This window comes from Triturus cristatus, chromosome 10 (genome assembly GCF_964204655.1).
Source record: "Triturus cristatus chromosome 10, aTriCri1.1, whole genome shotgun sequence".
Lineage (NCBI taxonomy): Eukaryota > Metazoa > Chordata > Amphibia > Caudata > Salamandridae > Triturus > Triturus cristatus.
In genome coordinates this window covers 909788528-909803918 of record NC_140593.1, presented here as the reverse complement: position 1 = coordinate 909803918, position 15391 = coordinate 909788528, and the positions used below count along the sequence as shown (strand labels likewise).

The window sequence follows — 15391 nt, the reverse complement described above, 5'->3', positions numbered from 1 at the left end:
GGACTGTATCGTTGGGACCAGAGACACTCACTAGAAGAGGACTGCTAGTTGCCTCCACTGTGGGAACCCCCAGTGTGAATGACTCCAAGAGACGTACTGGAGTATCCAGACCAGGTCTGCTGACTTCTCTGAGCATACTCTCATAGAACAACTTTGCCCGGACGAGGGCCCCACCAGAAGCACCTGTTCCTCCTACAGCTTTCTAGAAGACTGTCTTCTCAGCTGTTAGCTGCTTGCATCCAATGGGATTGCTGCGTGCTGTGTGTGCATGGCCCTACCTATCACCAGGAAACACACCATTGCAGGATGACCCAATAAAGCAATTGTACTGCTCCAGTCAATGACCAGGTGAGAGTATTGAGTGGTTGCCGTGCTTTAGAGACTGTGTGCGCCTAGAGATGCGGGAGGGACCACACTGCCCTTCATTAGAACTACACCATGGTGCATGAAACGGGGCCCAAAGGGTGAGGTGGGACTAGCACTTCAAGGGAGGGGACTCACTTTGAAGTGCTTAATCACACACCCGCAAATCTGGTATTCCCACATGATTGTAGTGAGTACCATTTCTGCTTTCTGTCGAATAAAGTACTTGTATTTTATAAAGATAATCACTGCACTGAACATTAATCCTATTGCGCTGCTAGGGGTGGTGGTGAGGTCTGAGCTCAAATACCTCAACACTAACCTCCTTGAGAAGCCTGTGACTGTCTGCCATTTCTACCACTGAGACGCAAGTGCTAAAAGGGTTGTGCTTGGCCCTCTCTGCAGAGCCATCATAGTACAAGCTGGGACAGTAGAGGCAAATGACTTCAGTCCCCACAGCTGTGGCCCAGTAGCTCCTGCCTGTTCTGTGGCCTCCCAAAAGGTGTCTGACAATATGCAACCCATGCTAATTTTATGTGAAAGTATTGAAATATCACATCCTTGCTATCTTAAGTGCATGCAGACAACCACCCAAATCTAATTGTTGATAACAATTTACTAGTAACTCAATAAGAGATTTCTGAAGAGACCAGCACATTTGGACAGAGCAGCAAAACCTGCATACATGTCTTTGGCCCAACATTTGTTAATCCAACTAACAATGTTAATGTCCAAGTTAAAGAATACGGGAACTAAAAAATAGTGATCTACATCATCTAGTGTAAGAAAGGCTCCCTGGGATAATATTTATGAGATTAAGGAGTTTCAGAAAGTATCAGACATTCTCACAATACTCCTGTTGGTATCCGTGTCCCTATTAGAGGTGCACTATTTAATTGTTTAGGCATTTTTTGTTGTCCATGGTAATTTTCAGAGCGCAGAAGACTGGTGCATATGCAAATTGAAAATGATAAACAGTTTAAAGCTCAGAACCTCATGACCTAATTTGGTTCAGGGCTTTTTATTTTATTGTACTGTTTTGTATTGCAGCAAGTAAATACTGGCCTAAAACACGTTTATATAGCCACCTCCCACCAAGTTGTTTGTCCCATGACTTATAAGTTAAACATTTTAATTACTCTTACAATCCATAAAACATTGGAACGTATCATGTTTAAAAAATATTCCATTCCAGTTGCTTATTTTAAACAACATTTCACAGCCCCAGTTAGATAAGTCAAGCCAAAGTGTAAGAAATATAAGGTGGCCTGTGTTGTACGAGCAATCTGGTGCTATTGGGGACTATGGGTACATAACTAAAAAGCGCAGTGGATAAAGTCATGAACACATGACCCAGATCGATTACAGAGATGTGTAAATTACATATTAAGCATAGAGGCTAAAACATGAATTAAAAAAGTTAAAAGGCACATAGCATTCATTCAGTTGCCTAACATATTAATAGGTCACAACCCCCGAAGAGGTTGGGTCATACCAATGTATAAGGTGACCTGTGCTTCAGAACAGTGCAATTATGAGTAGCACAAAGGACACATAGCAAACGGTACAATAAACACAAGTAAAAATGTCATCACAAGAATCCGACACCAAGATAAATATAAAATACATGTTCAATTTGAGTAATAAGAGTGTTAAAATGATTCCATAAGTCATTTCTCAGCAGCTTTTAAGATTGTTCTTCGGTTATGCCAAGATGCTTCTAGAAAGTTGCTAACGGCTAAAACAATTTTAAAAGAGGTGTCGGTTTTTAGTATCCTAAGGGCTACCTGGTGTCTAGTTACTCCTGAGTCGCAGCATATGGGAAGAATCCACTTATAACGAGAGATCGAATACTCTGAGCAGAAGAACAATAAATGCGATTCGTTCTCTTCACCCTGACCACTCATAGGACAAACCATGGGTTCCTGTTCTGTCCTCCATTTATGGGTGAACGATCTTAGCGGAAGAGTCCTAAGACGAAAACGTAAATACGGGCTCTTGGCTAAAGAAGAGCGTATTAAATCTAGATATTGCTCAAAGGATGGTATAGGTTTATCGTCCAGACTCTTACAATCGTTGCATTTGCTTAGGTCTGCTAATCTGTGCAAATTAAAGGTGCTCTTTTTCTTTAAATTCCTCCACTTCCCAGCTTCTGATGGTATGTGCTGTATGGTTTTTGCTAAATCAGTTTTCCCTTATCTGACTGAGAAAGGGCCTGTGAGGCTGCAAAAGTGTATCCATATATTTTTTATTGCAGTATGTTATTTGTGTTGAGCCCAGAGATTAATTTCTGTACGAAAAAAAAACGAACACTGGCACAGTTTTTCTTAGCGGTCCACCACTGGCGACTGTGAATGCTCATGTTGCTGAGTAACAAGTCCGCCTTGTTACACAGCTTCTGTTCACTTATACATATAGCCTTGACTAACTGGCTAGTTCTGTGGAATAATATTTTAGAATATCTTCTAGTGCTTGGAAAAGAAGTTAAGTATGTGGTCCACCAATGCTTATTTGTAAAAGAATAAGTGATTGGCCCAAAGTTTTGTTCAGAATCCCGTGGCCAGTACTATGGAATGTCGTGGTTGCCGAAAACTTGACTGTGAAGTCTTGATTTCATCTCATACCTCTTTAATCCACTACCAGACACTTTGCCCCTTTATCTCATTCTTTCAGGTTATTTCTCCATTTTACTCTCCCCCCCCCCCCCCTCCTTCCCACTTTTGTGTTTCTATCTCTCTTGCAATGAATCAAAGTTTTTTAGGAAAAATAATTGGTGGTCCTAAGAAATAAGTGCCAGTGAGCCCCGCTTTCAACCACTGGCTCAAATTCAACACTGTTGTTCACAAGTTTGGATTATCGGCTAAGAAATGTTTGTTTACGTGGTGCATTTTACGTTAAACAGACGACTGCATCCCCGCCTTCTTGCAGTAATTTTTGTTAAAGTTTATTCTGTTTAACCCTATTGGCATAACATATTTCTAAATTCTACTCCAGAGAAAAGAATCTTTTAATTTCATTACTGCAAGAATTTCCGCATTGAGGATTACAGTTAAGAGGAGATATGCATCCTTAGTAATATGCTCATCATCTCAAGACTTCATTAACAAAACAAACTTAGCAATGAGCTGGTATGAAAACAGCTTCTTTGCACTAGAGCCAGATTATTTGGACCCTGGGTTACTAGACAGATATGTTTTGTTTGTGGGCCTTGGTTTAAGTACCATTGTCTTTTTCGGATAGGGCGTTATGCCCAAGAAAGCACTGTGAAGAAAAGAGTGGGAGCTGAACGTGTGAATGGCAATTCTGAGCCAGTAGTGATCCCTCCCTTTTTGAGATTAAGTTCTTATCTTAATTTACCATGGCTGCAAAATTACAGACCTGTCTGGACAAATCGGAAACTTTAATTTCTAATGTTTTACTATGGTTTTTTTGGTCAGGTGGACAGTCGTCACACCCATGAGCTCCAATCGCAGTGCATCTGGAATTGCAGTGTTTGAAGGCAGGATCTATGTGTCTGGCGGGCATGATGGACTACAGATCTTTAACACTGTACGTTTTGTTTTTCCTTTTAATGAGATAAGGAATGTTTTTTGAAGGACCTCTGTTGTGAAATTTCCTCTCTATGAGGACTGCATTGTTTGTATAATATTGTCTCTTTATGTTCAAGTTTGTTTCACAACACCTTGTTTAAGGGAGTGAATGCAGTTAGTGCTTTGTTGATAAGGTTTCTCCTGTGGTTCCTTCATCTTATGTTAGATTTCTTACATTGTTACTTTTTTCCAGGTGAATATTAGTAGTACTAGTAGACTACAAAAGGATTTAATTCTAAAATTCAGCATATTTGGTGTTGAAGATATTCAACAGTAATTGTCTCTGATAAAAGCTTAAACACATTATAATTGATAATATATTTTAATCACTGTGATACAATTCATAAATTAATCCCAATTAACCTATTAAAATGGTTATTGCTACCTCTCACCACAAAGAAAAGTGCTTGATGTGCACCTGGCTTGCGTCCAAATTAGGTTATAACATTACTCCATATCTCTGACACTTCTAATGTCTAGTCCTTTGGCACAAATTGGTGCTTCCGAGAGTAGTAGTCTTATCCCATTGAACAGTAACAGTAAACTAACTCACCATTTGTAAGAGTAAATCTGAGGGCTGGAAAGTTGCCTCCTGGTGTTATGTAGTCGCCCAACCACCCTGTATCTTCTATTGCTAGAGTTCAGTTCGTCACAGCTTTTTAAAGGAATCTGTTATTGACCATATTTTGTGTTTGTTGTTTTATATTTTGGTGGAACAAACACTTAAAAGTTTTCCTGGCCATTCGTCATTTTAATGAAAACTAGTTTGTGTTTTCAAATGATGCTTACTGATAGTTTTGTGCTTTCATAACACTGCAAATAAAGTCCTAATTTTACATGTTTCATTTCTGCTCATTCTATTGCCTCTGATATGCTGTTTAATCAGTTGGTATTCAGAGTTGACAATCGGGTTGGAGAAAGAATTCTATAGCACAGTACACCATCTCTTGAGCTATTTTTACAGACTTGATGTTCTTAAAATAATCAAATACCTTTTAGAAATGTGGCTACTAGTCGACTGGAGTGTAAGCCCTGGTCAAGCGGCAATCACCATGCTAGTTGGGGATAAGGCACCAGCAAATCTCAAATTAACCTGGGCTCAACCCCTGGTAGCTTGGCACAGAGCAGTCAGGCTTAACTTGGAGGTAATGTGTAAAGCCTTTGTGCAACACTTTCAACAGTAAGAGTGTGAAAACACCATACGAAAAGGGTCCCACACCAGGTTAGAAAAATAGAGCTTTATTCAATAAATAAACCAAGACCAAAATGACAAAACTCCAATTGGTAGAACTGGAGATACTCACTTTTAAAATTGTAGGTCAAAATGGCACCAATAAGTGATGGGGCGTGGCCAAGCAGGCCAAGATGGCGGCAGCATTCTTCTAGTGCTCCGCAAAGCAGCCCGAGTCCTTTGGCCATAAATATGCCTTAAACTGGGCTTGCAACGCGGTAAACCTCAGCATAGCCCAGGTGACAGCGGGAGGCGTCTGCCGACCCAGGCGGCGCGACCGAGGAGCCGCGGATGGGAGCGTAGGAGCCAACGATGCGATTTGCAGCCCAGGTCACAAAATGGCAGCGCCCGGCACGGTCTGAATGCTCCCGAGACCGGGCTGGAGGAGGTGGCGTGGCCGGCCTGTTGCTGTCTCCTGATTCTGTCGGCGATCCCCGCAGGCGATCCGGAGACCATCCAGGCGGAGAAGTAGTCCGGCGGAGGGCAGGTGAGAGCGGCGCGGGGACCGGCTTCAGTACCCCCGGATAGCCAGATCCCCAGCGCGAGAAGAGGCCTTCTCCGGCGGGGACGGCCCGCCCGCATCGCGGGGCGCTGTGACTCTCCTCAGACTGCACTACACCGCGCTGCAAGGGGCACATTGAAAATGGCATCGGCGTAAGGCGCTAGGCATACCTGCAGTGTGGTGACCCCCAGGCGCATAGCGGCACCCCTCCATCGCAGCGGCGCCGGGCCAGGAGGCACGCGGGGGAGGCCGCGAAATCAAAGGGTGGGCCCTCACACGCTTACACGGGACGGCACTTCGGGACTCCCCGGACCATCGGAGGGGACATCCTGCCGCAGCGGACCCCCAGCAAGGTGCGGGTAGCATTTGCGACACAGGGGGCATAACATACCCGCCGCGCCGGACAGAGGTCGGACCGGGAGCGCCATGTGACCGCCATTGGTGTCACCCCTGATAGAAGCGGTACCAGTGTCAGTGGACTGGCAGATCCCCTGAAAAGCGCCTGGGACTGTTTGAGGCCCAGAGGGAAGAGCGGGCGCGGGCTAAGCGCGATCGGGCCTATGGAACTGTGTCTCTGTCGTCAAGGGAACCCTAAGCAATTCTACATCAAAAACCCTCCACAACCCCGCGCTGCGCATTAAGGGGCCATGGCGCCGATGACACCAGCCGGTGGTGCCTGATGGGCTGTCGCCGCGACACCCCCCCCTCCCCCCATCCACCGCAAAGGGGCCGAGCTTCGGGGCGCGTGGAGAGGACGCACGCTCAAGGGGCAGACCTCATGAGGGAGATGGTGGGTTAAACTTCCTCTAACTATCGATCGAGCCCCCTGGTCAAAGCGGTGCCCCGGCGGCGCGGGAACCGAGTCCTCGACCCGTGGGGCGAGATGACGGTGCTGTGTTCATAGGAGACCTCCCCCGTGAGACTCAGAGAAGCGAGACCGACACCACCTCTGACAGGGCTGCAAGGCATCCAGACGGAAACAGTGCGCAGCAACTGTACTTCGAATATGGGAACTCTCCAGGGCATCACAGTAACAGCAACTGACAACCAGGCAGCATCAACGAGGTTCGTCGAACTGGGGGAGTGCCACGGGTGATCGCCGGCAACGGTCAGCGGAGGACATAACCAATATGGGATGTCAACGAGCGACGGGCACACTGCAGATTGTGGGACCCCCAAGGGCACCGTCCCCGCCACCGCAAACCAGACGACCGGGAGATGGAACTGCTAGCTCGGACTCAATGTCGGCCAAACTGGACAAAGTCCTACCGGCGATTGAACACTCGAGAGTGTCAATGGAGCACAAGTTCGGAGAGCTGGCCACGGATGTCAACCTACTCCGGGACGACCACAGGAAACTGGCGGACAAGGTAAAAGTAGGGGAAACAACGCTGCAAACTCTAGAACCGCAAATGCAACAACAGCAAGATGCTCCGAAAAACCTGCAATCACGGATGAAGATTCTAGAGGACAGAACGGATGATTTAGAGGGACGATCCCAGAGGAGCAACATTCTCATTATCAACATACCGGAAGGAGCGGAGGGAACTAATCCTCTCAACTACATAGTGACGTGGATAGCGACATTCACCCCAGTGGGGGAACCTTTCTTCTCCATTGAACGAGCACACAGAGTACCGGTCCGGAAACCACCACCGGGGTCACCCCCGAGACAGTTTCTTTTGAAATTGCTCCATTACCAGGACAGAGACACTATCCTTCGGGCCGCTAGGAGACGAGGCGTCATAAGAGTGGAGGACAAGCAGGTCATGTTGTTCCTGGACTACTCGAGCAGTACAACAAAGCTCCACCTTTCTGGCGGTCAAGCGCATCCTGTGACAGAAAAATGTCCAATATGCACTACTGTTTCCGGCTAGACTTAAGATCATTCACAACAGAACCACATATTTTTTCTCGGATCCCGCCGCGGCCAGCAACTGGGTTGAACAACACCTGACAAACCTGATCAATCCCAAAAGGTCACAGACCAATCGATCACAGGGCCGCCAACGGCGTCAGCAGAAAAAGGTCACACTCACCCCACTCAACTCCCGCTCAGATTCCTCCAGTAAGAACTCTCCGGATCTTACCCAAATCATTGCAGAACGCCGGAAAGCACTTCAAGCGGCTGCGGCAGTGGGGCTCCCAGGGGACAGCTCGGACGGCGAGAGGGGCCTGCACATATTCACATCAAAAGAGGAGGGCAGTGACGGGAACCCACTAGGGGATGGCTCCATGACTCCGCCAATAGTGACCCCCCCCCCAACGGCTGACACTTTGATTTGAACTCCCCGAGCCTGTATGCCATACCCTGAAGACAATGGAAGGAGCCTTCCAAGATCCATGAACTTCCTACTCTTGCAGAGTTGACACATCATGTCTATGGCGGACGGTCCCGCGTCTGGGAAACCAGATGGCTCACCGCCACATCAGACTACATCGCCCGTCAATGTTGGCTGTAGTTATAGTTGGGCACCAGGATAACATAGACAATGATCGGGCTGCTGAGGCGACAGCGGCTGGTGGAAGGCTGAGTACCACGTACCCCACGCAACAAACTAAAGTTAGCACATGTTGTGCAGTTTGGACGTACCGCCCCATTCGATAGGTCCCTTTAGTTGGGATAGTTTCCCGGTTATTCACTTTAATCCCCCCCCCCCCCCATTACCTTTTCCACACACATTCCCGGGGCACCGAATACGCAATATGCAGAATGCTGATGGGGTTACCAGAGAGAGTCCCTCGGTGGGGGGGCACGAGAGAAGAAGAGGACACTCCACTCTGTAAAACAACACCCAGCTATCAGTCACTATGACGGCTAGGATACCTAACACAGACCTGAAAGTCGTAACATTGAATGTCAGGGGTATGCACACGGCCAACAAACGTTATGCAATTTATGCCTATATGAAAAGACAGCAGGCGCAGGTAGTACTCCTCCAGGAGACACACCTTACAGAGGCAGAGGTGGATCGCCTAGGCACAAAATGGCGTGGTATTATATGCGCCACAACATACTCTGCATTTGCCAGGGGAACCCTAATTTGGATTAGGCCCGGGATCCCCTTCAAAGAACAGTCCATGGTTGTTGATAAGGAGGGCCGATACTCTGTTAGCAGGTCACCTCGAGGGTAAAGAGGTACTGATAGGAAGCATCTATGCTCCCAATGTGGAACAAGAGCAGTACTGGACCCGCCTCACTGGGGTATTAGCACGCTACACTGCAATACCGTGGTTACTGGGAGGGGACTATAATTGTACCCTGGATGTTGGGTTAGACAGATCTCATACCCCGCCGGCACATTCACTCGCACTGAAAGAGTTTTTTTAAAAATGGGCTACCCAGTGGTCACTGGTAGAGGCCTGGCGAGAAAAGGATCCAAATTCTAAGATATACTCGTTCTACTCCGTCCCCCACAATCTTAGGGTGCGTCTCGATAGGATCCTCTGCTCAGCGGCACTACTCCCCCAAATACAGCACACTGACTACCTAGGCAGAGTTTTGTCCGACCATGATGCACACTCCGTGATGCTTAGATGGAGGCCACCGCATCCCCCGGTGCCCACATGGAAATTGCCCTGGGACTGCCTCACGGACCAGGCGTTCTGTCATATCCACAGCTAACACATCCAGGAATATTTTTCCCTCAACGCGAACACAGCCTCATCCAGATCAGTAGAATGGGATGCATTCAATGTAGAGGTGAGGGGACACTGTATTCAGCATATAGTAGGGGTTCGGCAGGTGCTTGAGCGGTCACTACGTACCGTGGAACTGCGATTAGCGGACCTTACGAAAAAACTAGATACGGGGGAGGCCACCCCCGCACAGGTGGCAACTGCAAAAACAACATATGTGGAAACCATGAATGACCTTCGCAAATAGCGTATGCCGCCCGGGTACATAGAGAGGGAAATGGGGCAGATACACTTCTCACCTGGCTCGCGAAACAAGACAAGGACATACCACCCACCACAGCATTACGGGATGAGTCTGATACCATTGAACACTCCCAAGTAGATATACTACGCATCTTTCACAACTATTATACAAGCATCTATCACGCCCCGCCACAGGTATCACACCTGACATTAACCCAATTCCTCCAATCCAGTCCCATACCCGGCATTCCACCGGCGGACGGAAAGGCGCTAGACACTAAGATTACCCATTACTCTTTACGTTGGCATGCCGTAAAGCACCAGGAATGGATGGCTTTCCCCTTGAGTACTATACTGCTTTTTTGGAGCAGCTGTCGCCACGCCTCGTGACCATGTACGACGATGTATTGAAGAGAGGCATACTTCCCAGTTCACTCAGGGAATCTACCCTGGTAACATTTCTCAAACCGAGCAGAGATCCCACACTCCCGTCCTCGTACAGGCCCATAACTTTACTTAACGCGGATTGTAAAATTCTGGGGAAAATACTAGCAGACTGCTACATCCAGGTCCTCCCGCAATTAATCCACCCAAACCAAAATGGCTTTCTTCCCAGGCGCAATGTATCACAGAACATACGAAGACTCTTCCATATACAGGACAGAGTACGGGATCACTTCCCACAAGCCGTATGCCTCATTTTTTTACATTGAAAAGGCCTTTGATGCTCTCACATATTCAGTACTCACTATTTATTCGCAAGCCTCCAAAGAATAGGTGTTGGCCAGACCCTAATGGCATACACGCAACTTCTCTATAAGGGCCTTACCACTAGAGTGAAGATAGGTAAATGCATTTCGGCCCCACTGGCGGTGGAACGGGGAATGAGACAGGGGTGCCCCTTGTCCCCCCTGCTTTTCTCCTTGGCAGTGGAGCCTTTGGCAATTTGCCCGCGACGGGAGGGTGGCGCCTGGGGTATCCCACTTAAGGGCATGGTTCATTGCGCATCGTTATATGCCGATGACCTCTTGATCTATGTGCGGGATGTCACAAGTGATGTCACGCCAATATGGACAATGCTAAACCCTTCGCAGAGGTCTCCGGACTTAGTCAATTGGGGAAAATCGACAATCTTTCCACTCAGCCCCCACCTTGCTCCCTCGGAGATTACAATAGGTCCCCAGACACTCGGTTGGAGTGCTACGGCACCCCGATATTTAGGAGTGAGACTATATCACTCTACGAGGGGAACCACCGCACAATATTAGCAGGGCTTCGAGTGGCAGTGGCCTTCTGGAAGACCCTTCCCTTGGCTCTCACAGGGCGTGTAGCCATAGCAAAGATGATAATGGTACCCACACTGCTCTACGCCTTTACCAATCTCCCGGTGATACAGCCGCGCTCCTTTTTAAAAGAACTAGACACATTACTTACAACGTTGATATGGGGGGACGGTAGACATAGAGTAGCCTTACAAACCCTCTACTTGCCTATAACGCAGGGGGGTTCTGGGGGCCCCCTCCTTTGAAGCCTATTTTCTGGCAGCCCAGCTTCAGTGGCTGTCCTATTGGACGGCAGAGCGCCACACAGAGGAGACATTTAATAACGACGGTCGGATACCTCTCCTGGCCATCCGGAGACTGCTGATGCCAGCAACCAAGCCAACGAGAACACATCCCTTACAAGTGACGATTGCCCGCAAATGTATGATGCGCAGACACCGAATGTCAAGGGGTATACCCCTATACTCCCCATTGCTTCCACTAGTGGGATCCCCACAGAAGGAGAACTATTACACGCCTGAAACCCTGCGGATATGGACAGAGCACGAGTTGACGGAGATAGAGGCTCTGTTTGAGGACGGGCAACTGAAAACTTATGCCCAAATGCGAGATAGCTTTGATCTTTCCCCAGAGCAATTCCTGGTGCACAGACTGCTAGTAGACAGCGCACAACAATATTGGGATCTAACTGAGGGGGAACCACCGACTCTCCCAGTGCTGCATACAATCCTCCACATGGGCAGAGGCAGACACTTAGTTACCTGGCATTATAAAGCAATAAGGGGACCGATTACGGTCCCTCTACAGGCCTTACGCCAGAAATGGGTGGACGAGATAGGGCGAGTGCTCAATGACCAAGAATGGGAAAAAGCCTTAGAGTACCCAAAGAAAGTCTCGCGGAACGCAAGATTCAAAAACATACAATTTAATATTCTACACCGCGCATATTTAACACCGCAGAAACTCCAGCGCTTTTATCCGGACACGCGGTTTGCGTGCCCCAGATGTCAAACACCCGAAGCACACTTCAAACACATGTTCTGGGACTGTCCCGTGCTGCAGCCTTATTGGGGCAGAGTACATCGGGTTCTAGAGGCGACGGTCCACCTCATGCACATTACCTCATGAAAGGCATGTGCCCTAGGGGTCTTCCGCAGGCGGAAGACAGAAAAGGTGCAGTGTAGATTCGCGTCCTTAGCCCTTCTCCTGTGAAAACGGGGGATAGCCATGTGCTGGAGGGCACCGGCAAGGCCCCCAGAGGCAGCCTGGATTGGGGGGGTTAAAAAATGTGGGGCAGCGGAAGAAGCCATATTGGGAAACGAGGAGGTGAAGGGGATTCTAAAACATCCCATCTCCAAGGAATAGGCACAACTACTGTTTCAGTTCACGCAAGAGACAGCACAAGACGACGCACCCGGGGGACACACCAGCCCAGTCCCCGATAGAATCAGTACATACCACAGCGCAATAGCTGCACCAAATGACAGACCGATCACGCATTGGGAAGCCACTAGACTAGCACCCTGACTACTGCTGGGAAATACAGCCCCCCTGAAGATTCCCCTCTCCTCCCAACCCTGACTCCGTAAGCATCTAGCGGACGTACTGGTACCTACCGCAGAGCACATACTTATCACACCAAGCCTTTCGGTAAACTCCCCGGATTCCTCCTAACCCCCTCCCACCCCTACCCCCAGTTCAGTTTTATGTTCACCCCTTGGCACCGGAGAGTAGGTGCTTACACATTGGGAGCACACGCATGGGCAGTAAGCAAAGAGGGACCCCAGAATGGAGGGGGGGTCTTCACATCAACCCGTACCATTATGGAAACCCACTCATGTAGGCATCCGGCGTTAGCCAGCCCACTGCATCCCACACTAGATTAGCAGAAGAGCAATACCTAGGTACAATGTGATGTTTCTTGCTCGTCATGTGCGATGTATAATGGGATGGATGTTACATACTGTTTTAATATCATTTGACTGACTGTGGGCACTTGACGTAACGTCTAACTTGTCAATGCATAATGCAGTACCATGGGAAATAAAACTCTCAATAAAAAAATTCGAAACAAAAACAAATGGCACCAATAAGCACTAAGCGCCACCTGAAAAAATCTGGTCGCGCTGGACCAGGACAAAGTCACAAGTTGTCAGAGCACGACAGAGTGTGGGCCAGCTACAGGGACCAAGTTAGGTTGCTGGAAAGAGTGCCTTAAATCCTGGTTGCAGAGCCTTGCATTGATCCGTCTCAAAGATGTGCAGCTCTGGGTCCTGTTGCATCATCGGCGAGGATCCCGTAGAAGGGCTTGCAATGCCTAGTCCAGCGTAGGAGATGCAGTACGCAGCTGGGAATTCATCGGTTTCGAGGATCTGTGATGCCAAGTTGGGTGTCGTCATTGGGGTTGCCGTCATCGAGTGATGCTACTACCTGGGTCTGGAATGCAGCGGCACCATGCCGTTGGGGCGATGTGTCAGTTCTGAGGTCTGCCGAGATTATGTGGGTCTTTGCGACGGGCCCAACCTACACAGCAGTGGGGATGCATAAGTTGTGCTAGGAGATGCACTTCCCAGCAAAGGAGATGCTTCAGTTCTGCTGGCAAGGACCTTAGGCCCACTACATGGGTCCAGGACTGTGGTTGCACCACTTGGCAGGGTAAAATCGCAGATGACCGAGTCCAGGTGCAAGGCTCCTTCAGAGGAGCTGTCCAGCAGAGTGGCAGTCCTCAAGCAGCACAACAGTCCTCCTTCCTGGTAGAGTATCTACAGGTCCATTAGTGTACTGAAGAGGTGGTGTCTTAGGTCATGCTTTTATACACAGTTGTGCATTTGAAGTGGAAAGAAGATTCTTGAGGCATGCCTTTTGAAGTGCACAGATATCCTGCCTTCCCTGCCCTGGCTCCAGACTAACTTCAGGGCCTATACAGCTCTTTGTTTGGAGACAGGTTATAGCCTATTCAGGTGTAAGTGAGGCTGGGCCCGATCCTCCCTTCCATCCTGCCAGTAGTGGCCCATTCAGTCAGACCTAAGCTACCATTGTGTGTGGCTGTCTAAGAGGAATACTCTAAGTCCAACTGCCAACTACACCCAGTCGTGACCATAGATAGACTGCAGGCACCAAATGGGTCAGGCAAGAAATGCCAACTTTCTAAAAGGAAAAAGAACAATGCAAACATTCACCCCCAGTCAAGAAATCTGGGTTAGATCCATTGTTCTTTAGATCGCCACACCAGCTCCGTTTGGCCCCAGCCGTGTTCCTCACGGGAGCAGTCCAGCGCGGACTGCTAAGCCAGGTGCGCCCTGGACCAGAAACGAGCATCCTGGGCCCTGTTTCGGGACATCACTTATCAGCCAGGCTAGATTGAATCCAGTGGTGCAATGAGCACGGAACCCACGTCTGGGCATACCCTTCCCACTTAGGCTTACAAAGGCAAAAGGAAAAATTGATGGACGGAATGCTGAACAATGCAAACATTCACCCAAGTCACAAAGATTTGGGTTTAATACATTGTTCTTTTATTCACCACGCCACCCCAGTTTGGACCCAGCTATATGCAAATCAGTCTTGACCCAGTTCCTCATGGGAACAGTACAGCCCAAACTTCCAAGCCAGGTGCTCCCTGGACCAGAAACAAACATCCGGGTCCTGTTTCAGGGTATCAACCCTCATCAGCCAGGCTAGCTTGAATCCAGTGGGGCAGTGAACATGTAACCCATTTCTGGGCACACCCTTCCCCCCTTAGGAAGGTAAAAGCAAAAGGATTAATTGATGGACGGAATGCTGAACAATGCAAACAGTCACCCTCAGTCACAAATATATGGGTTTAATCCATCGCTCTTTTGCTCATCACGCCACCCCAGTTTGGACCCAGCCATATGCAAATCAGTCTTGACCCTGTGGACTGTTCCCATGAGGAACAGGGTCAAGACTGATTTGCATATGGCTGGGTCTCAACTTGGGTGGGGAATTGAGCTTAAGAACAATGATGGATTCAACCGTGATCTGTGACTGGGAGTGAGTGTCTGCAAAGTTTTGGCGCTCCATCCATCAACTCCTTGTGTTAACTCTCTAAAAGGGGCATTTTCAGAATTGTAAGTTAATTGTAATTTAAAATCCGACTTTACCATAAATTAGGATTCCAGAGACACCAAACATTAACAAGTCATATCTTCCCATTTGATTACACTTCTAAAATGTAATAAGGCAACTCCACTGTTATCGTATAGGAGAGATCGGTCTTTTAGTAGGGAAAAATGAATTTAGGAGTTAAATAATATAAAACTTAAAAGTACATGTCCAACTTTTTAAGTACACTGCACCCTGTCCTTGGGGCTGTGCAGGGTCTACCTTAGCGGTTACTTATGTGTCTTAAAAAGGAAGGTTTGGACCTGGCAAAAGGTTTATGTTACCAGATCGAGAAGACCGTTTAAACTGCGCACACAGGCTCTGAAATGCCAGGCCAGAGACCTGTTTGAAGGGCTACTTAAGTGGGTGAAACAATCACTGCTGCATGCCCATTAGTATCATTTAATTTACAGGC

The 15391-nt window shown here is 48.2% G+C and overlaps 1 protein-coding gene across 4 annotated transcripts in view; it reads left to right on the top strand.

Annotated features, from left to right (window-relative positions):
• Positions 1-15391, top strand: part of KLHL18 (kelch like family member 18) — a 244474-nt gene that overhangs the window by 226564 nt on the left and 2519 nt on the right. For all 4 annotated transcript variants that reach the window (XM_085628737.1, XM_085628736.1, XM_085628739.1 and 1 more), the window contains one exon: positions 3801-3912. In XM_085628737.1, coding sequence (XP_085484863.1) covers positions 3801-3912 — 112 coding nt within the window. The remainder of the gene's footprint in view (positions 1-3800; positions 3913-15391) is intronic.